Source organism: Sturnira hondurensis, unplaced genomic scaffold (assembly GCF_014824575.4).
Source record: "Sturnira hondurensis isolate 20B ecotype Veracruz unplaced genomic scaffold, ASM1482457v3 Scaffold0021354, whole genome shotgun sequence".
Taxonomy (NCBI): domain Eukaryota; kingdom Metazoa; phylum Chordata; class Mammalia; order Chiroptera; family Phyllostomidae; genus Sturnira; species Sturnira hondurensis.
In genome coordinates this window covers 32,747,653-32,770,267 of record NW_028093985.1, presented here as the reverse complement: position 1 = coordinate 32,770,267, position 22,615 = coordinate 32,747,653, and the positions used below count along the sequence as shown (strand labels likewise).

The window sequence follows — 22,615 nt, the reverse complement described above, 5'->3', positions numbered from 1 at the left end:
TTTCCAGCTGGAGAGCACAGATTGCACCTGCTCAAAAAGCCTGCACCGCCCAGCTTCATCCACTGCTTAGCTTGGGTTGCTTGTGCATGAACACGAGGACCCGCCAGGGGTCACTGCAGCCTCAGAGCTATTGTGCCCACCAGTCTCGGACACCGCCAGCCGAGAAGAGGGTGTGGGATTGGCAGCGCCGAAAGCTAGGGTCCAAGCAAGACTGCGCCCTGCCCTGCCGGAGCCAGCCTCCGGGTCTCCCAGGGAAACGGACACAGAGGGTTCTGGGCTCCAGGCGGCCGGGTGGCTCTGGGGCCTCGCGCGGTGTCTCCTGCGGACCTGTCGGCACTTCGCCATTAGATCACCTCCGCTCCGCCCTCCACCCCCAGCCGACACCCCGCCCCAAAGGGGCGCCCTCTTCCCGGCCACTGAGACCCGGCTTCGCTCCAAGGCTTTTTGCGGACACTGGGGCCGGCCCAGCTGCACCTGGGCTGCTCCTGCCCGGGGCGCCACCTTAGGAGCCGCGGAGAGAACTTTCCCTGGACCTGCTTCGGCCTGGCATACCCCGCACTCGTCCTCCAGCCGGGAACCGTCAAGACTTACGACTCCCATTTCTCTGAACCTCCCAGGAAAGCTGCACTTCGCCGCAGCGCAGGGCATTTTCCCAGGGAGAGCTTGAACTTGGCCTTACAGGATCCCCCGAGGTGATCTCGGGGCTCCCCACACTGGAGCCACATTCTGCTACAAGCTGACTCTACTCACCGGTCTCGGTAGGAGCCCGCTGCCGTTTCCGACTGTCTTCGGGCTTCTCGGTGCCTGTGGATCAGGAAACGGACGATTCTTGCCACTGCCCCAGCGATGTTGCTGGGACGTGCTGGGTGCCCCTGACACAAAGCCTAGCGCTCCCCATTTGGCGGGCCGGACCGGGAGTTGCGGAGTGGCATCGGAGCTGGAAGTGCGGGTCCTTTTGGGACTCCGAAGCGAGGGGGCGGTGGGTGCCTCGCCATCGCACTCTGGGAGGGCGCGGGTGCAGGGGGTCTTTGGAGCTTCTGGGAGCTTCCAAGTCTAGGGAGGGCCTCTCTGGCCCCTCCCTTTTCTTGCCTCCGGCCCCTTTTGCCTGGAGACGTCTGTGGTCCCGCAGCCTGCGGGAGGGGCCGCGGCGTCCCCGCCTTCAGAGAAGCCGGAGCTGCGGGATGAGCGGGGACACGCCGCCCTGTGCGCCCAGTTCCGCCCGTGCTTCCCCGGCTGCTCCAAGGCGCTGACTCTCCCGGCTTCTCCGCCCTCCTTGCCTCCCGCGGCCCTGGACCCCGTCGGGAGCTGTTCCTGTCGCGCTGGCCACGGCAGGGACAATAAATTAATGTCTCTCGCTTGAGGGGAGGGGGCGGTTTAGCGCCTGGGTCGCAGCTTTCTCCCCTGGCCGGAGACGGCCACAGCCGACATGGGCTGTTTCTGTGCTGTTCCGGAAGAATTTTACTGCGAAGTTTTGCTCCTGGATGAATCCAAGTTAACCCTCACCACCCAGCAGCAGGGCATCAAGGTAGGCGTGGGTTGGGGGGCGTGTTCGGGGCTTGGCAGCCCAGCGGGCTCGGGGGTCCACGGCTTTGTGTGAGGGCTGTCACGAGTCGCCGCTGAGATTGCGTCTCCGCGGGGTGGGACAGAGCGGCAGCTGCCCCCTGCGCGCAGGTAGAGGGTGGACGTGTCAGTGTGGTTAATTTTGAGTGTCTTCAAAAGGGAAAGTAAGTTTGTTGTCCCAGAGGGTAGTCCACGGTCCTACAACTGAGGCCAGAAGTCTTCCCAACACCGTTTCCTCCTAAGGCATCGCAGGCGCGATTTCTTCCATTGGCCTTTTTCTTGATAGTGTCATTGGGAAAGTAAAGGAGTTCACTCGTTGAAACATTTATTGGGTGGTTATATTGTGTTGTTTGGGCGAATAGTTGGGTATTGCTACGTTTGGACAGAAAATAATTTCCCTTTTCTCAAGCGGAATGGTTACCCACATTTAAGTAAACATTTCTCAAAGCTACTCGGTAATACCTTTGCTTGTGTTTGTAGATCATTAAATTGCAGTTACTACAGTTTGCCTACAGAACCCAAACAAAAAGCCTGGGAGATTGCAGAGATCTACTTCCTTAATTTTACTGAGTTCTTACGTTGCAGTTGACTCTGACGGAGGCGTCTGCGCGCTCGCTGGTTTTGCTCTTGAAACTTCGTAACTACGGAGAGGCGATCGGAATTGGGAGCGGTTTGTTTTGTTTCCTTTTCTCCTTCACTTGTAAATCACAGGCATTTTAGATAACTCAGCAGCTGAGTCTGGTGAAGAAAAACCGTGCCCCACTTCCTCCCTCCTCGCCAATAGAGCTGGTAGTCTGAGAAATCAAGTCCCGGCTGGCAAGTGTCCTTTCCTGGTCTTGTCATCTCAGAAGTTAATCCTAATGGCCTAGGCCCTGGGGATTTCTTTATGTGAATCGGTTTTTACATAGCTTTATGTACGTTAGAATAACTGTGCCTGGCCAGAAGCTTCAGCTTGGGTATTGCCATTCTTGGTGCACAGAATTCTGATTTCACAGGTGTCATTCTTTTACAGGAAAAAAAATGGGGAGGGGGAGGAGGACCACTTAAATCCACAAGATAAAGTTAACCCTTTCCTTTAGGAAATGGTTCTGAATATTGTGTCCCTAGTAATTATAATGAGCAAAAGCCAATCAGATTCTCATTTGCTGTTTCCTTTGAAGGCTAATAAAAGACTTTGGAGGGGGGAGGTGTTCATTTTATACTTTCATTAAATTATATTTCAAAATATATTTTCAGCTTTTCATTATATTCCAAAACACCTCCCCCTCCCATATGAAATGAGGAAAAAAACTTACCTTATAAGATCATGTGACATTCTTTGGTGTACTGTGAGAATAAAATAGGCAGAAATCACAAAAAGTTCTTAAATTTTTGGTAATGCATAGATTCTCTTGGCTTGGGGTTAGAAACAATGAGAAGAATATAACTGCTGATCCAGTACTACCATAACAAATAAATCTTCCTGAAGTGCAAAGTCTAAAGTCATCTGGAGTGTGAGCTTCCTATTTCATCATGAAAGGCATTCCTGTCAGCTGTGGAGCATGTACATTATTCTGTCAAGAGAGCAGCCAAGACTTGGGATCAAATGGAATAATTTTGTCAAAGAAACATGAATCAAAATCCATACTTACTTTTTATAACTTGATGGTGCTTGCCTTGTTTTACAGATAGGTTGAAAATGGGTGAGTGATTCAAATGTAATAACAACTTTGTCATGCTGTTATTTTGGATAGATGGCATTTAAAGAAACAATACTTTAAGCAGGCTTTTGTTGGAAGTAATCATTTTGCAACAGGCTCAGCCTCCTTTAGTGTCACAAAAGTATGCCGCAATTATTTTGATGGCTGTGTGTGTAACACAGATGTCTGCTGAAGTTAACCACATTATCTGTAAGTGCCATGCTACCATAAGATGCATGTGTTGAGCACCTATCTGCTTGTGGTAGGTACTAAATTAAACACATATGGGCATTTGTGTTTAATGTATGAACAGCATCTCGAATGGAGATGAATGTATGTATCTATACTTTGTGGATTATTCTGTGTATACCTGGCATTTTTTAAAACTCCTGCTTTAGTTTGTAAATAAAAGAGTAAATAGTTCAAAGTTAATAGTGTAACAGTTACTATTAGTTACTATTATAGTTACTATTATAGTTACTATTACACTCTAATAGTTACTATTATAGTGTTTTCCTCCTGCTATAGTGTACTTGATAATTTTGATTATCAGTAATTAAAGTCAAAGTTAAGCATGCAATGCCAATTAGTCCATTTTCCCCTGGAAGTAAAATAACAAAGTCTTGCCCTGGCCAGTGTGGCTCAGTTGATTGAACATTGTCCCATGGACTGTTAAGTTGCAGGTTCAATTCCTGGTCGGGGCACACTCCTAGGCTGTGGGTTCGGTCCCTGGTCTGAGTGCATGTGGGAAGGCAATCAAGTTGATCTCTCTTTCTCTTTCTTCCTTCCTCTCTCTCAGAAAGCAATGAAAAAATGTCTTCAGGTGAAAATTAAATAATGATATTAATAATAATAAATAAAATAGAAAAATCTTTTTATTTTTTAAAAGCATTTTCTAATAATGATTTTGAGATGAGCCTTTCTTCCATTCTATTTCAAATGAATGAAGAGAGATAATTTTGCATTAAAATTATTCACATATTTCATCTTTTAATGGAAGTTTTACTGATTCCTCATAGTTACATAAGAATTTGTTTGTATTATTGTTATAACAATAACACAAGTTATTGTAAATTGTTATAACAATTCCTTGTGAGTTAAAGAGTTAATTATGGGAAATTTAACTAGGAGTGTGAGAGAAGCTTGGTAAAACATTTTTTGTGTGCTATTTTGAAAAACAGGCTTTGAATTTAAGTGCTAAATTACAAATTGAAAAGTTGGTTATGAAATGATTTTCTACAATTTAAATAAGAATTTTTCTTTGACTTTAGGAGTGTTGGTGTTTGTTTCCACGGAAAGCAGTTCAGCTGGAAGAGAGTGGTTACACATAATGTGTGTTAAGATGAGTAGCATTTAACTGAAAAATGATTTTTTTGTTTAAAAAAATCAAATTGCTAGTTATAACAACAGTTATGGGGATGTGAAGCACCGCGTAGGGAATGTCGTCAGTAATATGTAATGACTGTGTGGTGTCATTTAGTACTAGGCTTGTTGGGGTGATCACTTTGCACACCCGAAGTCTAATATTACATCTTACGCCAACTGTAATTGAAAACTTTAAAAATCAGAAAAATAAAACACAGTGTCTTTGCGTTCCTACTAATGTTAGGTAGAAACTTGCCTTCTTGTTTAGAGGTAACTCACCTTGAAAACCAGGAAGTCTTTTTCATGCTGTTTGTAGTTTGAACCCACCTGTGCAAGGTTTAAAAACCCAAGTTTATGTAAACCATCAGCTCTTGGTTGTGTGCTGAACCCCCCAGTAGCTTCTAGCTGTTTGTTCTCTGCTGCTATCTCTGTTGTTTATTCAAGTTAAGACTTTCTGCTGTGGTTGGTCTCTTGGTTTTTTCAATAATGTTTGTTCAGGGATACTTTTGTTATGTCCTTGGTAGTTCTTTGTCCTGGTGGAGGTAGAGACCTTTCTGTTCTCTTTAGAAAGTAAACCTTTATGTGCCTCATACTACCTTTGTAGTTTGTCATTTGATTAGCAAAGATTTTCGGGGGGGGGGGGAATATCACCAGGTTTGATCATAAATTTAGTTTTGAAAATTGCTGCTGCAAATATGAACTAGATTAGTGTTCTCATTTCAGCAAGACTTTAGTCTCCTGAGAAGTAATGTAATAACCACTGAGGTGCTCACTTCCCCCTCGATGTATTTTACTAAATGAATGAAACCAATATGATAGCAAGATGGAAATTCCATTAACTTTTTTAACGGCTTTATTGAGATATACCATACAATTCCCACAGTTAAGGTGTACCATTTATTCGTTAACTTTTAAATGAAGTTACTGCCTAATCATGCTGTTTGTTTCCTGAGGGAATATTGTGAGTGAGTTTTGATGCTTTGATCAGAAACTTCATAATAAACTAGAAAAACAGTTAGAAGGTGGGGACTTACAGTCCTCTTACTTACTGAGAAATGTAATTTTCGTCTCATTTGAACTGGTAAAGAAAAATCTGAGATTGGGGAAAAAGTGAAAAGCAGTATCTTCACAAATCATATTATGTCAACACTTAAATCTTTGATATCAACCACATAAGGTGCAGAGTCAGAGACCTACTAACATAGGTTGCAGTGAGTAATCACACACCACCATTTCTGTTAGTGTGAGATTGGCTGGGGGCGTCTCGGTGGGTCAGTGGGTTACACATGATGGGGCAGATGCGCCTCCCTCCCCACCACATCTGGACCTTTAGAACCGAGGTGTGATGTTTGTCTTATGGCCGTTTGTTTAGGATGACCGAGTATATAAATGCTCCCTCAAATGTTTTTGTTTTTGCCCTTAAAAACGATTGAAGGTATTTTTCAGTTTTATTGAGGTATAGCTGGTAAATTGTGTACAACCTGATGATTTGATCTATCTATCTATATAGATATATATATGTCATGAAAGGATCCCACCAAGTTAACGCACCCATCACCTCGGTTACTTATCTTTCTCTTGTTGAGAACACTTTAAGTTCAATTCTCTTGGCAAATGTCAGTTATACAATATAACATTATCAAATATACTAATCATGTTGTGCATTAGCTCCTCAGACCTTAAGTGCCCCTCAATTTTACAAGCCTTTTTTCTTGAAAAAATTTATTAAAATATTTTTTATCATTCATGGTTTGAACGTATTCAAAATAATTTAATGGGGAAAGCTGTGTTATGCCCAGCAGCTAGTCAAGGGCTGTCCTTATCCAGGCATTCATGATTTTCCTAATTGAAGGCAGGCCACACTTTTTTGCAGCCCCATTAATATATCCTTGAATTCTATGATATTAAGATTGAGCTCACTTTGCCCTAGACTGGAACTAATGCAGAGCTTTTGTTGCTTTTGATCTTTTGAGCATGGGCGGTGTCAGTCTGTTCAAGCTGCTCTAACAAAATATCACAGACTGAGTGACTTATAGACAAGAGAAACTTATTTCTCATAGTTCTAGAGGCTGGAAATCTGAGATCAGGATGCCAGCATGGCCTGGCGAGGGCCCTCTTGGGGTTGAAAACTTGTAGCCTCACTTGACAGAAGGGTCTGGGAGCATTAGGCATCCTCATTGATTGGGGCGCTACTCCTAGAGGCCCCACCTCCTATTGGGGGTTAAATGCCCAACATATGAATTTCCTGGGGGGAGGGCACAAACATTTAGAGTTATATCTGAATTGCAGGGACGGAAAGTCCTGACTCGACTCTCCATTAGCCATGTGGCCAGTGGTTTGCAGTTTTTGTTAAGACACTTATAAACAAGATGGGGAAGCTCACATTTTCTTCCATGGTTTGTGTCAGGTTAAACCTCAGGGTAAGGCCGGGCGGATTTTTGTTGTGGGAGGCCGTCTTCTCCGTGGCGGAATACTGAATAGGGCTCGTAGACTCTAGCCGTCAGACGCCAGTAGTGTGTCTTGTCCAGTTGTTACAACCAAAAATGTCCCCAGATGTTGCCAAATGTCCTGATGGGAAAATCACCTTTGGTTGAGAACCACTGCCATGGAGAATGACAGTGCCCTTTACTCCTGCGTGTCTGGTGCTCAGCCTTCTGCCTTGGGTGCAGGCTAACTTGTGGTTGCCTTCTTTTTTCTTTTTTCTTGAGGGGTGGTAGTTATGTATATAGATATCAGTGAAAACAATTTATCTGTGTCTTTAGCTTGTTTAATATATTCTTGTACTAGGAACAGTATAAGTGATTAAAAGCATGGACTCTAGAGTCAGACTACCTGGGTTTAAATTTTCACTCTACTAGCTGTGGTACTTTTGGAAAGATACTGACCCTCTCAGGGTCTCAATTTCCCCATCTGTAAAATGGTGCTTTGCATCTGGTATGCACTCAGAAAATGTTAACTTTTTTCTTCTCTTTTCTTCATCTCCTGCTTTTTTTAAATACATTTTATTGATTATGCTATTACAGTAGTCCCAATTTTTCCCTCTTTGCCCCACTCTGCCTGGTACTTCACTTCCCTCCAGCAATCCCTGTTGCTTAGCTCATGTCCATGGCTCATGCATATAAGTTCTTTGGCTTCTCCATTTCCTATGCTGTACTTAACCACCCCCTGTGTACTCTGTACCTACCAATTATGATTCTTAATCCCTATACCTTTTCCCCCATGCTCACCTTTCTTCTCCCCTCTAATAACCTTCCAAATGATCTCCATATCTATGATTCTGTTCCTGTTCTAGTTGTTTGCTTAGTTTGTTTTTATGTTTTAGATTCCTTGTTGATAGTTTGTTGTCATTTTAATGTTCATAGTTTTTGATCTTCTTCCTTTTCTTAAATAAGTACCTTTGACATTTCATATTATAAGGGAGTAGTGATGATGAGCTTCATTAGCTTTACCTTGTCTGGGAAGCAACTTGTTTGGAACTCTTTGTGCTTCCTGGACTTGTATGTCTATTTCCTTCACCAAATTAGGGAAGTTTTCTTTCATTATTTTTTCAAATAAATTTTCAATTTCTTGCTGTTCCTCCTCTCCTTTTGGCATCTCTGTGATTTGGATGTTGGCATTTTTGGAGATGTCCCAGAGTCTTCTTATACTATCCTTATTTATTTATTTTTTAATTTTTTCAATATTTTATTTTTATTTATCTTTAGAGGGGAAGGGAAGGAGAGGGGAAGAGAAATACCAATGTATGGTTGCCTCTCGTGAGTCCCCTACTGGGAACTGGCCTGCAACCCAGGCACGTGCCCTGACTGGGAATCGAACTGCAGTCATGTGGTTTGCAGGCCCAGGCTCAATCCACTGAGCTACACGAGCCAGGGCTATTTATTTATTTTTTGAATTCTTGTTTTTTCATTCTGTACTGATTGGCTGTTTATTTCTTCCTTATGTTCTAAATCATTGATTTGAACCCCTTCACTGTTGATTCCCTGTAGATTTTCCTTTATCTCACTTAGTATAACTTTCATTTCTTCCCTAATGATTTTGTTGTACTCAGTGAGTTCTCTGAGCATCCTTATCACCAGTGTTTTGAAGTCTGTATCTGATAGGTTGGGTATCTTTGTTTTGTTTAGTTCTCTTTCCTGGGTTTTGTTCTGTTCTCTGACTTGGACCATATTTCTTTGTCTCTTCAATTTGTCAGCCTCCCTGTGTTTGTTTCTGTGCGTCAGGTAGAATTGCTTTGACTCCCTGTCTTAGCACACCTGTTAAGTCGTATGGAGTGGAGCCTTAGGTATTTACCAGGGCCCAGCAACCTGCTGCACCGCTTTGTGGCTCTGTATGTGTGGGAAGGTTTGCAGAGGGGACAGTGCTGCTGCCTGGCTGCTGGACACTTGCTCGGCACTTGCCCTGCGTCCAGTCACTTCACCCACTTCCCATATGCGACTGGCACTCTTGTAGCTGTTGCCCTAATGGTGATTTCCAGGGTGGGTGGGTTTGCAAACATTCTAAGATGGGATGAGCCCTTTAGAGGGACTCTCTTGAGAGACCAGCAGTTTCTTCTGCTGTCCCAAGCCCCAGTGGTTTTTGCTGCCAGAAACTATGAGGATATATTTTCCAGTGCTGGAGTCCTGGGCTGTACAGTCTGGCCTGGGGCTGGGATGCTTCCCAGTTTTTATCTACCACATGTGGATGTGGGACCACCCCTTCTACCAGCTGCCACCACCTTGCTGCTTTCGTACCATACCCCTTCTGCCCAAACTCCCTGTCTCTCCTCCTCCTCCTCCTCCACCCATCTGGATGGGCATAGCTTTTTCAAATCCTTGGTCATCAGACTCCCATACAATTTGATTTACTGGCAGTTCTGGGTGTTTTTTGTTTGTGGTTACTTGTGATGCTTCCTATGGTTGTGCAAGGAGGTAAAGCATGTCTGCTTATGCCTGCATCTTGACCAGAAGTCTATCTCTTCCTTCTTTTAATGACTCATTTCTTCTACAGTTAAAGTCCACACTTCATTGTTTGGGTTAGCACCCTACTTGATCTAGCCCTGCCTACCTAATGACCTGCTCTGTGGATATGCAGAACAGCTCAGTCTCTCAAACATACCAGACTCTCCTGTGCCTTGGTACATGGGATTCTCACTGAGTGGTGTACCTTTTTGTCTTCCATAAGCACACACTCATCTGACTCACCCTTTTGACACTTGAATCAAGTGTCCCATCTGCTAGAAAGCCTCCAGCCCAGCTCCACTAGGCAGAGGTAAGCACTTGTCAGCACATCGCACACATCCTGTCATAGTACTGAGCACACTGCAAGCATTCTTTCTGGACACATCTGTCTTGTCTAGCAGCCTGTGAGCCCCTGTCTGTGATCCACAGTAGCGGGAGATGCGTGCCTCCTGCAATGGATGCTTCTTAACTATCATTTGAATAGAGGGGTGAATGGAGTGTTACAGTTGGAATAGGCCATATTGAAACTCTTCTGGATAATGAGAAGTGGTTTTTTTTGCCATTTTATTTTTCTAGGAAAGGTTTCAGGATAAAGTGAATTTCACTGTGAAAAGTCTGTTGCCAAGATACCCTAACTTTTATATTGATAACGGGTAGGAAATGGGATGGTGCTGTAGGCTGAGTGCAAGTAGCATATTGGGAAACTGACTAGCTGCTACTTCAGAGAGCACAAGCCACACCATTTTGTATTGTAGAGGTAGCTACGAAGCCTTTCTCTCTCTTTTTTTGTTTTTGTTTTTTTTTAGAAAATACATCTTTCCCTATAAAAATTGAGCCTTTTGGAAGAAGGGCATATTTCAAGAATGGATAACAGTTTTACACTTTCGTTGCTTTTCTTCCTTGTCCCCTCTTCTGTGGCCCATCTGAGAAAGTGAGTTGGTACATGAGCCTCATGTGACACTGCTCTAAGGCTTCATGGAAAAAAGTGTCAATAAGGTAAATACTGGGTTTTTATGACAGGTGTTAAGTTTCTCATTCCAAAGCACAGTGTCTTTTCCGCAGGCCTACTATAAACGTGATAGGTCAGACCTCAGATTTGCCACACCCCTTTATCGTTTCTGAGATTGATTGCTTTGGCCGAGCTGGGTCTCTGATACTTTCACAAGTAAAGCCTATAAGTAACATTCCTGGTCAGCCTGCTTTGGGTTGTAATGAGTGTGCCTGCTATTTGCTTCTGCCTCATCAGATTGTTTCTAAGTCTCCTATAGTAAGATCATCCAGGCATCTGTTATTACTTGTTTAGGAATAGACTAGGTGTGTTAAGGTTGGGAAACAGCCTGTTTAGTTTGTGACTCCAAAAAGCCTGTGAGTACACTTTGGAGAGTCTGTGCCATTCTCAAAAATGGGGATTGCATTCCTGTGCCTTCTGAGCCTTGTATGTATTTCCTGTTTTGTTTTTTGAGTGTAACAGCCAGTCTTCCTTAATTCTGCCTATTGTTAACAGTCCATTCCTCTGTAACTAAACACTCTTGCCGAGAAATTCCCCAGAGGCTGCGATGGCTTCTCCAGAGGCTCTCCTAATAATCTCTGAAGCTGTGAAAGGGCTTGGCAGTGGCTTCCGAACCGTGTGAGCAGTTTGTTGTCAAGGATATTGACATGCCAACAGGAAGTCAGAACAAGAGTGACAGTGGCAGGCAAGGAAAACCGAGAAGTGCTGAGTGCTGGCTCCACGGACAATCACCGAAAGGTCAGGTGGCAGGGCAGGAATTAGTGGACCGAGACCTAGGAGGAAACCAGATGCAACAGGAGATGGTTTGGAAACTATGTGTGCTGAGCACAGCAGAAAGCGCAGTTCCTAAGCCGAGAGCTCCTAACTTTGTGAGGACGGTGTCCCAGAAGTTGGTTAGGAAGTACGTTGTTTAGGAGGCAGGTTCCCATATAGGGGCACGAGTGAGGGCTGGCTGGTGCCTGAGCTAGCCCACGGAGACTGTCAGCGTGTTTAAGCCATTCAGGTCCCACCTTTCCCTTGGTTCAGACCCGAGTTTGAGAAGCAGACTTGAGAGCCTTTGCTGCCTTAACTGGCACTTGTCACACTTGGTTTTTCTCCACCATCCTCCCTGCTCCCGGTGTGGCCCAGGCCCCCTCACTTTACACCAGAACCAGCCTCCTCACCGGGTTGCTGCGGGGTCACCCCCAGTTTCTCCTGTCTCGCTATCCCTGCCCTGTGTCTCAACCCAGCTCTGCTGTGGGATTGTCCGACTTGTGATTGGTCAAAGGACTCTTCTCGGAACTAGTCTCCCTTTCCTCATTTATAAGTTGAGGAGCATGATACCTGCCTCATAGGATGATTGCAATAGTTTGAGAAAAGAATTTTAGGCACATAGAATAAAAGATGTCCAATAAACAGTAGCTATTATTATGTATGGTTTATTATTTGCTAATAATTTTTTTCTAAATTCCAATTTGGGATATTTAATCCCTGTCCCCTGTCCAAAGTGAGACTGGCTCACTGAGGGACATGTGCAGCAGTTATTAGGAGTCGGGGAGTGTGGTGGTTTGTTATTCACAGAGACCAGTGCCTTGTACTCCTTTTTTTTTTCCTCTAAGACTTTCATGGTTTCAGCTCTTACATTTTGGTCTATGAGTCATTCTTCATTCTTTTTCATGTGGCTATCCAGTTGTCTCAGCTCGTTTGTTGGAAAGACTGTTTTTTCCCCACTGAATTGAAAGGGACCCTTATTAAAAATCAATTGACAATAAATGTGAAGATTAATTTCCGGACCCTCAGTTGTCTTCCATTGATATACTTGCCCGTCTTTCTGCATCTTGTTTGTTTTTCCTGGTTCCTTGGTACAGTAGTTGTGTGTAATTCAGCAGAGAAAGCACACCCAGTTTAAACAAATTTGACATTTAATATTTTGAGAAAAACTTCTTGTAAACTTCCTGGAGGGCAGCAAGACATTGTCTATTTTATCCACTGTTAAGTCCTCAAGAACCTAGGAAGGTGCCAGGCGCATGGTGGTGCTCAGGAAATATTTGTCATTTCTGAAGAAGGACTGATAGGGTTGTTTTTAGTCGTGCTGCTGCTGTTGCTCTTGTGACTTGAAACCCTGGTTGAAAATACGGATTTCCAAAAAAATTTCACCAAGCTGTGCGTGTTGCTATTTACATTGTGTAAGGGATTTGCCTTTGGTTCTTGCAGGTTCTTTCTGTAAATTGTTTGGTGGAGGGCTGGAAGAAAGTGTGTTTGCAAGTATTTTATGAATAACTCTCTTTGATAGCTTTGATAGGTGAATATGTAGCATGTTAAAAAAAGTTAATATTTAATAGGTATGTGGTTTTCATCTATTACCTTGAAACATATCGAGAAATTGCTGGAGATTTAGCACATACACTGTTTTCCTCTTGGGGAAATGATTTACATGGTTAGAAGACCAGTTCTGAACACATACCTCCTCCCCCACCCTGTGACTTCCTCTCAGCCACAAACTCTCAGGAATCCTAGAAGGATTGCAGGTTAAAGCCTCAGGGTCAACTGCAGCTTCTGAGAATTGAACTAACATTCCATATGACTGCGGGAAATGGTAGCAAGTCTTAGTGGTATTGAAACTGGCGTAATACAAGCTTTTCCGTTTTGTCAGGATTGTACATTTTAAGTCTGTAGTATTCAAACACTTGAAAAATCCCACCAGATATTCAGGCTACAGGCAGTTCCCCCTGTGAAGAAAGTCTCAACCATCTGTAACATAGATAATGCCATAGCCTGACAAAATCTTCACACAAGCTCCTTCCTACCTGGCATTGCCTTTTGCTGCCAGCCACTCATTCTTTTGCCCAGTACTCCAGCTGTCTGAGTCTCTGCACAGACCTGTGTGTGGTCACATGTCCTTAGTTAATTCAGTCCCAGGTTGCTGCCTGAAAATGCAGCAGATACCAGGAGGAGAATGTGGACGAAATGAGACAGAAATTACGACAGACGATTTCGCTTAAAGTAGAAAGTTAGACCTGGCTCTGGAATCATCTGATTCTCCCATCCCACCTGGGAGGGAACTGGGACCCAGTTGAGGTGGAGATTTGCCGGAGCCTAGCACGTGGGCCTAGAACCCCGTCTCCTGGTTTCCTATCTGGTCATTTTCTCAGTGCCTGCCCACCTTCCGTCTCTTTGTAGGGAGGGAGGGCTGAGAGCTGATTATAGAGGGAGAGGTCAGAACTTATTAAAAATCATTTAGGTTTACTGCCAATCATCTCCTCTCGTAGTCCCAGCCTTTCCTTGTTCCCTCCCCTATGCTGGTCTTAAATTAAGTCTCCATAGGCCTATGATCTGGCCCGATTACCTTCTGCAGTCTTGGCATTTGGATTTGTGGAACTCTTTCTGGGTAGCTTATATGAGGGAGAGATCCTTTTGTTTAAAGGAGTCTCCCCCGCCCAATTTAAAAAAAGAGTTTGCTTATGTGGAACGTCTTTTCAGAACAGTGCTTATTGCATTGCATTTTAATGTTTTAGCTTTTTTTTAATGCTTATTGATCTAAAAGGTCTAGAATAATTTATTTAGCTTCAAAGCCCATATCACTCAGTTTTTCCTTTGTCTTTATTTTGTAAAGCTTCTACCCTGGATTTTTACAGCCCCCTTCTAAATCTCTCTTCAGGAAAGAAAATTAAAAACTGATTAGTGACCCTTCTTATTGCCGGAGGGAGGGTGTGAGAGGAAAGCGGAAGGGTAAAATTGCCCTTTCCTTGAAAGGTTCAGATGGGCCAATAATCGGGAAGCTCATAGATCTTTTCCTCTGATAATGATTACTTCGTGCTTTGCTACCGTTTACAAGGGCACTTGGAGGATGTGCAAGTTTCCAGAATTCCTCAGAGAACCAGCTTATTTTTCTTTCAGACAGACATTGTTTTTACATCATGTTCTAGGCCAATTATTTGGTGATAAATAGGTTTTGAGTGGGAGGGTTTGTGGGGGTCTGGGCCAGTGCTGTGTGCTGGTAATTGTAGGTTTGGATTTGTGGACTCAATTCTACAATAATTTATTTAGAGCTGGTTGGGTACGCGGTAGCATCCAGGTCTCTGGTTGGGATGATGAAATAAAGGATTCTTGCTCATAAAAAGTTTAACTTTTAGGTGGAAAGATTGGAAAGATTTACCTATAAAACAATACAAGACAATTTATAATCAAATATTGGATTATGTTGTGGAGAGTCTAAGAGGTACAAGAATTTTTATAAAGAAATCCTGTTTCTTGAGTGCTGAGGTGGGGTTAATTGGAAAATGTTTTAGGAAAATTGAATAGAGGTTCACAATGCCTCATCTGAAACCCTTGGGGCCAGGTGTATTTCAAGATTCAAATTTTTTTAGATTTCCGCACGATGATGTGGTGTCTGTACTATTCATTAGACAATATCTCTGGCCAGGACTGGGTGGTACTTTCTAAAACAAGCACATTAATATTTATGCAGTTCATCAATTATATGTTCATAATAAGCAGGGATAGATACTCTAAGTAGCCTTGTGCCAGTTTATAACAAATTTTCCCCAGTATTAGTTACCTATTCCTATGTTATAGGTTATATTCAAAACTTAGCAGCTTAAAGGAACAAACATTGATCACCTACAGATTCTGTGGGTCTAGAATCCAGGAGCAGCTTGACCGGACGATTCTGGTTCAGGGTCTCTCTTGAGGTTGCACTCGAGCAGCACCCACGGTGACAGATGTCTGAGGACGGTGGACCTGCTTCGAAGCTCACTCACCTCTCTGTCAGGAGGCTTCAGTTCCTCACCACATGGGCTTCTGCATGGCTCCTGAGTGTCCTTTCAACCTGGCAGCTGGCTTCCCTCCAAAGCAAGTCATTTGAGAGCAGGGGCGTCAAACGCATTTCCACCGGGGGCCACGTCCACCTCACAGTTGCCTTCAAAGGGCTGAAATAATTTTAGGCCTGTGTAAATGTAACTACTCCTTAACTGTTAAGGAGTTGAAATTACATTTGGCCCTTTGAAGGCAACCTCGAGGCTGATGTGGCCCCCTGGTGAAAATGAGTTTGACAGCCCTGTTTTAGAGAGAGTGAAAGCCCAAGATGGAGGCCTCGGTCTTTTTATAACATGCTCTTACTTCTGCAGTACTTTGTTGGTCACACCAGCTAAGCTTGGTATGAGGGGGACCATATGAAGGTGTGAATGCTGGGAGGCAGGTGTCACTGGGAGCCACCTTGAAGGTGGACTGCCATAGTCATCATATGAGTTTGGCATCAAACTTAAGATAAAATGCCCTGGCTGGTGTAGCTCAGTGGATTGAGCGTGGGCCTGCAAACCAGAGGATCGCGGTTCAGTTCCCAGTCAGGGCACATGCCTGGGTTGCAGGCCAGTTCCCTGCAGGCCAACTCCTAGCAGGGGATGCACGAAAGGCAACCATAGATTGATGTTTCTCTCCTTCCCCTCTAAAGATAAATAAATAAATAAATAAAATCTTAAAAAAAAACAACTTAAGATAAAACTTTGCGTTTTCATGTCTTTCTTGGATTTTTGATTGTGGAAGAGAGATTATGAATTTATATAGACTTGGACCTCTCTGAAGTGATGACTTGTAAGGATGGCTGAAGCTCTGAAGGAAGTTTAGGATGGCAAGGTAGCAGGAAGGCAGACAAAAGGATGAGTTTGGTGGAGGAGATGAGGGTCAGGGGGACACTCGGTCCTGTCGTCTGCTGTGTGCCTGGCATTGCACCTGATGCCAGGGATAAAAGGATGAATTCAATAAAATTGGTACCTTCTGGAGCTAGAATTATGCTTTGAGAAATGATCAGTGTGTCACGAGAATACTTTTGTTGAGTCTGCAATAAGAAAGGCAGCTTCTGTAGTGGGAGAAGGGGAGAATATAGATGCAAAAAAAATCAGTCCTGTTCCAGCTCCTTCATTTACTAGCTTGGAAAAGGTGCTTCGGAGCCTTGGTCTTCCATTTGTAAAATTAAATTGATGCTTGTGTGTGGTGAAGTTCAAAGAAGATAATGGCTGAAAAAAACTCTTGCAAATTTTTAAAGTGCTGTGGAGTGTTAATAATTATCTTGCAGCTCTATCATTTACTAACTGGCGACCTTTGGCAGGTTATTTAACTCTGTGCCTCAGTTTCATCATCAGTGGAATGAGGATAATCATACTATAGATTCATAGATTAACTATGAGGTTTGAATAAACTAATGCATGTCAGGGCTTAGAACAGTGCCTAATGCACGATAACATGAGAGATACCAAATAAAAATGAGCTGTTGCTATTTTTATGTAGACATATAGAGCTGAGCCTTATGGGAGATTAAAAACAAGTGAAATAATGACTTAGAATGCCCTTAAACAGTTCTAAACAATGAAAGGAATTACAGTTTTCCTTAAAAGGCTTCCCATTATCTGCATGTGCTGATAGAAAGCTGACTTACTGGGTTGGACCGAGATAAGTTTGGAAACAAGTACGAGCTTCCTCCTTCCCTCTTTTCCTCTCCCTTTCTCTTTCTTTCTTTGGATGTTAACCTTCCTGTACAGCTTTTTAAATTATTGAAGGGCATAGCTGGAAATAAATCCCTTTGTATTTCTGGCGGCATACTAGTCAGCTTGCCTGCACAAGTATAAAAAGGTGAGTTCAATTTAGATAATCTTGATCACTCGATGAGGGTATATTTCAAAAACAAAGCTTAGATTTGGGAACCTGGCAGGATTTACTCATTAAAATTCCTTGTAGGAGTGTACTATGAGTAAAAAAAAATTAAGATTGCAATTCTTCTGTTAATTTTAATGGTGAGGACATTGAATTTATTATGATGTCGCCTTTGTAGGACTCTGAAGAGCCTTTTTTCTTTAAGTATCATGGGAACCTTAATAAATCATTATTTTCTAGACTTTGTCCCACAGACCTTGAAGAACTCTCCCACAGACCGCCTGTGAGCAGTGACAGGCAGCCGGGAGAGCAGGCTGTGGCAGTGCCATGGGAACACCAGTGTTGACCCCGGCATGATGTTGACTCCCAAAGAGCAAGGTCTCAAAGGAAACCAGACCCCAGGCTGGCAGCTCATCAGTTTCCTCAGGTCAATTTCCTTTGTGAATGATGGTGGAGAAACTTGGGCCTCTTCTGTGTTTTCAGGTCGAAAATCCTTGTGTTTTCCTTCTACTTGAAAATGCTGAACTGTGTGTGTGTACCCAGAGGGAGAAAGATAAGTGACGTAACATTTAAATTTCAGTTGTGTGTTAGAGTAAATACTATATGACTAATTGCCCTGTAGGAAACCACCATCTTCCTTTTAAATCCTGTTTTTAAAAGATGCGGAGTATTTATGTCCTGAAACATTTTCTTAAGGTATGAAAATAAGGGCTCCTGAGAACAGGTGTGTGTATTCAACAGGATGTACCTTGCTTTACTCAAGAAATTATTTATTTAAATTTTATTATAAATTGATTTGTGTTTTTAAAATGCTTCCCTTTTAGTGCCATTGAAAGGTTGAAAACAACACAGGGATATTTTTTCCCCCAGGAAAAGGGTGGTGATTTTTTGTGCCTCATTGCTTATGGTTTGCTAGGTCTTCCAGGTGCTTTTTTCAGACTTGCTGGGTCATGCTGGATTGACCAAGGCCATGTTCCCAGCAAAGGCTGCTGTGGTTTTCAGCACCAAGCAGAAGACAGGCAGGTGTTTGTTCTGGTGGATGTTTCCACTTTTGTCCTTTAGATAATCTTGTGCTCTCTGCCTGAGGTTAGGGTAGCAAGGTGACAAGAAAATGCACCACTTCTCACATTTACTAAATTCTGCTTTCTACGTAGAATCCATGGCTTATTAGACATGCCAGGCTGTTAGTTTTCTGAGCATGTTCAACAGGAAATGATGAGCAAAGGTGGCTTAGGCTGACCGATGCATTTTGAGTGTCACTGCGTGAAACTGTCAAGGACTTCGGCTCTCAGTTGCCCAGTCTTTCCTCCAGGGAAGAAGACTCACTGACACTGTGTGGGTCAATTTGGCTGCATTTCTAGCATTAGATTTTGCTAGATTCTGATTACAGGCTGATGAAGGAGTTGGAACCAGTAAGAACCCAAATATTGAGAAACAGCTACAATCTCCATATTACTAGTAGATTTTATTCTTCCCCATAAATAAAAACTTCTGGGCTGAGAATACAGCATCTACTCCTGATGTATATTTGCTATCGCTCGATTCTGTTGTTTCTGGTGGCGCCAGTGCATGCCGGAGTAACATTGAAAAAGACTCTTCAAAATTAATGAGACAGACTTGACTGAAAAATAGATTCCTCCCACCCAGGAACTTTTGATTCTAAACTGAGGAAAAGGCGGAGTAAAGGTTCTGCAGACCCTGGGTAGTGTTAAATGTATGTTTGGTACAGGCATTTGAACATTAGGGTAGTGGGCTGAGCTTCTAGCTCTGACGGGTTGTATCTACCGTGGCTGTGGTGACAGGGGCTGTTTTCAAACCTTGAGATTAGGTTTATGATTTATCTAGTCTGGAGCCACAGTCCACGTTTCATTACTCAGGTTTCCCAGATTACTGTGGCCTTTTCAGCCCCCCTTGAGGAGTGGACAGGGTCCAGGAAAAGCAGTTACATTTTCCGTTTTCAGCAACTCGAGTGACTGAGTGACTGATTAGGTAAAAAGGAGGGAGGGTAAAGCTTTTGTTCCTCCTCTGACTCATGAGCATTTTGATTTTTTAATTAGTCCCTTTTGGGGGGATTTTATTTTCTTAAGGCTACTTCGTGGAGTAAGACCGTGTGTAACTTAAATAAAGGTTGTCCATAAGCAAATGTAAGCCAGCCAATTCAATGGAAATTTTAACAGAGCTTACTGTTCACCCCGATATTTTATATGCTATGTCATGTCTGACACTAAGCGGTGTTCACTAATTGTTAATACCTGTTTTTACTTCTTGACTCTAGTTGGCCTGTTATGGGGAATATAGAATGAACATAAATGAAATTACAAGAGGACAGTGAAATCTAGAGTAGAACTGGCAGTGTGACATTGATGTGTGAGAGGTGAGGGTCTTGTGGAGAAGCGTGTTGGGAATTTGACTTTTGAGAATAAGTGTCCTTCAGATATAAAGAAAGTGAGGGGTTGCCCAGTGAGAAACTGGCTGAACCTGAAGGCAGAGGGGAATGTCACATGGCACCCAGTTGGGGTTATTCAAGGACTTGAAAACCGTGAAGAGGAGTTAAAGCCTGGTCTGTGATAAGCCAAGGCCCAGGAGGGCCCTGGTGGTGTTTTATGAAGGTAAATTGGCAGTTAACCAGTGCAGACTGCATTCGGGCAAAGGGAGCCTGGAATCTGGGAAAGCCATTAGTGGCGAGGTGAGGAGAGCTGGGCTTCCACCATGGAGTGGAACAGAAAAAAAGATAGAGGGGACCTTTTAGACAGTCATTCATTGAACAGATGTATTTTGAGGACCTTCCAGGCGTCAGGCACTGGGCTGGGCCCTGGGTGCCGTGGTGAGACCAGCTGACACTGTTCCTGCCACCAATTCTAGTGTCGTTGGGAGGATCCAATGCTATAATAATGCCTATTACCATTTCAGTATTACAAAGTCCACTTGTTTTTAAAAGTGTTTTAAAAATTCCGATACAAATCTCTCCTAATACAGGGAAATAAAAATTTTGACCAAAATTAGTGTCTCACATTGGGAACTCTGAGAGCTTTGCTTTGTAAATGATTTGTACTTCTTCTTTTATTCCCCCCTCACTCCAGTGCTCTGAGCCTCCCTCAGCCTCAGACCTTGGGTCCCCATCCCCTCCCACGTCCAACACTTCTGTTCTGGGAGAAGAAGTTGCGTTAACATAAGTTCACAGCTCATTAAATTAAGTACCAACTGCTTCCGAGGCCCACACACCAATAATTTACTCCTGAGTGTGTGTTACATCTGAGAACTCCTCACAGGGGCTCAGAGGGGAGAGGCCCTGCTGGCTCTCCAGGGCCCTCACCAGCCGCCTTTCCACTGACTTGCTCTGTTTTCCCTGGTCCAACCAAGGTGTCCTTTGGAAGATTGAATACAACTTTCATATGCAGTGTTATTTACAAATAATGCATATTTGGCAATGGAGACTTTCTAAATCTGCACTTTGGAGGACTTTGTGATAAATATTTTGCAACTCAAAGGAAAGTCTGCAAATTCTTTTAACACAATTTCTGTAGAATATTGCCACCTGATAAGAAACTCTATTCATAGTCCATTCCAGGCAGTCTGACACTTATTTTTTAGGGGTGGTTCTTTATCTTTGAGTTAATTAAAGTGGTGAGAAGACTTTGAAGCCCTGCTGGAAGCTGGGGTGTCCTGTTGGGATGGAGGTCAGGGTGGCTGCAGGGAGGGCACCTGTGTGGGACGTGGCCAGCATCGGGCGCCAGGAGTTCATGCAGTTGTTCTAATCCCTGGTTGAAGCCAGAGAAGGACGTCCATGGCCATGAGAGTCAGCCTAGGGACCTTTCTGAGCAGGGTTATCAGGCAGAGTCTGAGTGGAGAGGCCACGGAGGGGCCTTAGGTTCAGAGCTTGACCTTGAGCAGTGCAGGACCCGACAGTCAGTCCCTTAAGGGCACATGCTGACTTAGCCGAAGGGCAGACAGCCTTCAGGTCTTCCTCCCTTGGCTCCTATTCTCCTGGTGTCTGCATGGCTGTGTGTTTACAGAACCTCACTGCTTTTTATGCCATCCTGGTCCTGGTGGGAAGGGAGCTCTCCCCACTGGGCTTTCAACTTCCGTATCAGATGTGAGGCCCATATCTTTTGGGCTCTCTGGGTGGCAGTTTGCACTCTTTTGATGTGTTTTTCTTTTCACAGTCTTTTTTAGCTAAAGCAGGGACCTACTGGAAGGCTCTGTCAATGGTGAGATCATTGTCAAGTGAGGTAGCAGATGGAAAAGGATTGACCACTCTCTTTTTGGTTGGTTAAATTTCTTCGGCTTCCTTGCAGGAGAATCACTTGCTGTTCCCATGAAGCCTCTCCAGCTACTCAGTCCTCCACTGTCGTGTCTATGGTATCTTCCTTTACTATCCAGTCAAAATAACTGGAAACCATAACCTTAATTTAGAGATGTGCTGTATATTTACGATTCTAAATGTAGCACTAAAGAGAAAGTTGATATCAGATTTATTTTAAAACTTTATTGTTACAGTATGTCTTGAAGTTAGTGTTCAGTCCAATCTCTCACATCTTTTGCTGATCAGAGCCTGACGGTTAAAAATAACGATCATTTATTGGAGTAAAACAACCAGGAAAATTCAATTACCCCAAAAAACCTATTCCCTCAGCATCCTTTTAAATCAATATTGAGGCATATAGATGAACTCAGAAGTCTGTCTTCCTTAAAATAATTACAGTGGATGTGTTAGCATTTAAGAATCTATCAAAATCAACCTTATTAATTTTTAAGCTAATAAAATTTATTACTGAAGGCTTGATGTCCCACTGGAAATAATTTAGGATCAGACAGGAATGATTTGCTGTAACGATATTTTGTGTGAGATTAGAGCAATTTATGGGCTGAGTTTATGAGAGCTGTACTACAGAGGCTGTGTGTTCACTGTCCATTTCTAGGATTTAACAGCTGATGCCCCTTAATGGGCGATGGTGCCTTCGTTAGGTCTCAGTGTGAACAGACGTGCTCATTAAAGACATGACCGTTGGGCTGAGAGAATGCAGGCACTGCTTCATTTCATTATGCTTTTTAAAAATATGAAATGCTCGGGTTGAATTCTCTATTACAAGTAGCTAGAAATATGTGATATTGAAAGGACTAATTAAGCCATACTAAAAAACTAATTATTTGGTTAACAATAAGCTTGCGACTTATATATTTCGGAGACAGTAGTGCTTGGAGGGAGAAAGGATTAAGGTCCTAGTGACAAAGAAATCAGTCCATGTTGTCCATGTTATTTTTAGACATTCTCCCAAGTCGAACATCTGCCAGGAGCTTGTGAGACCGGAACCTCATTATCTCTGAGTGATGAGTAGTTGAAGATTTGAGAAATGCAAATTATTGTTTAAAATGTTTATTGGTGAGGTTGGATATTACCCATTTCTCTTTCCCTCTTTTGAGTTTTGTGCCCTTTGGTCTAT

The 22,615-nt window shown here is 43.3% G+C and overlaps 1 protein-coding gene across 4 annotated transcripts in view; it reads left to right on the top strand.

Annotated features, from left to right (window-relative positions):
• Nucleotides 1–215: 215 nt before the first annotated feature.
• Nucleotides 216–22,615, top strand: part of EPB41L4A (erythrocyte membrane protein band 4.1 like 4A) — a 246,527-nt gene continuing 224,127 nt past the window's right edge. For 3 of the 4 annotated variants that reach the window (XM_037032184.1, XM_037032183.1, XM_037032185.1), the window contains exon 1: nucleotides 216–1,525. In XM_037032184.1, coding sequence (XP_036888079.1) covers nucleotides 1,427–1,525 — 99 coding nt within the window. In that variant the 5' untranslated portion in view covers nucleotides 216–1,426. The remainder of the gene's footprint in view (nucleotides 1,526–22,615) is intronic. The other variant, XM_037032182.1, reaches the window with a different exon arrangement.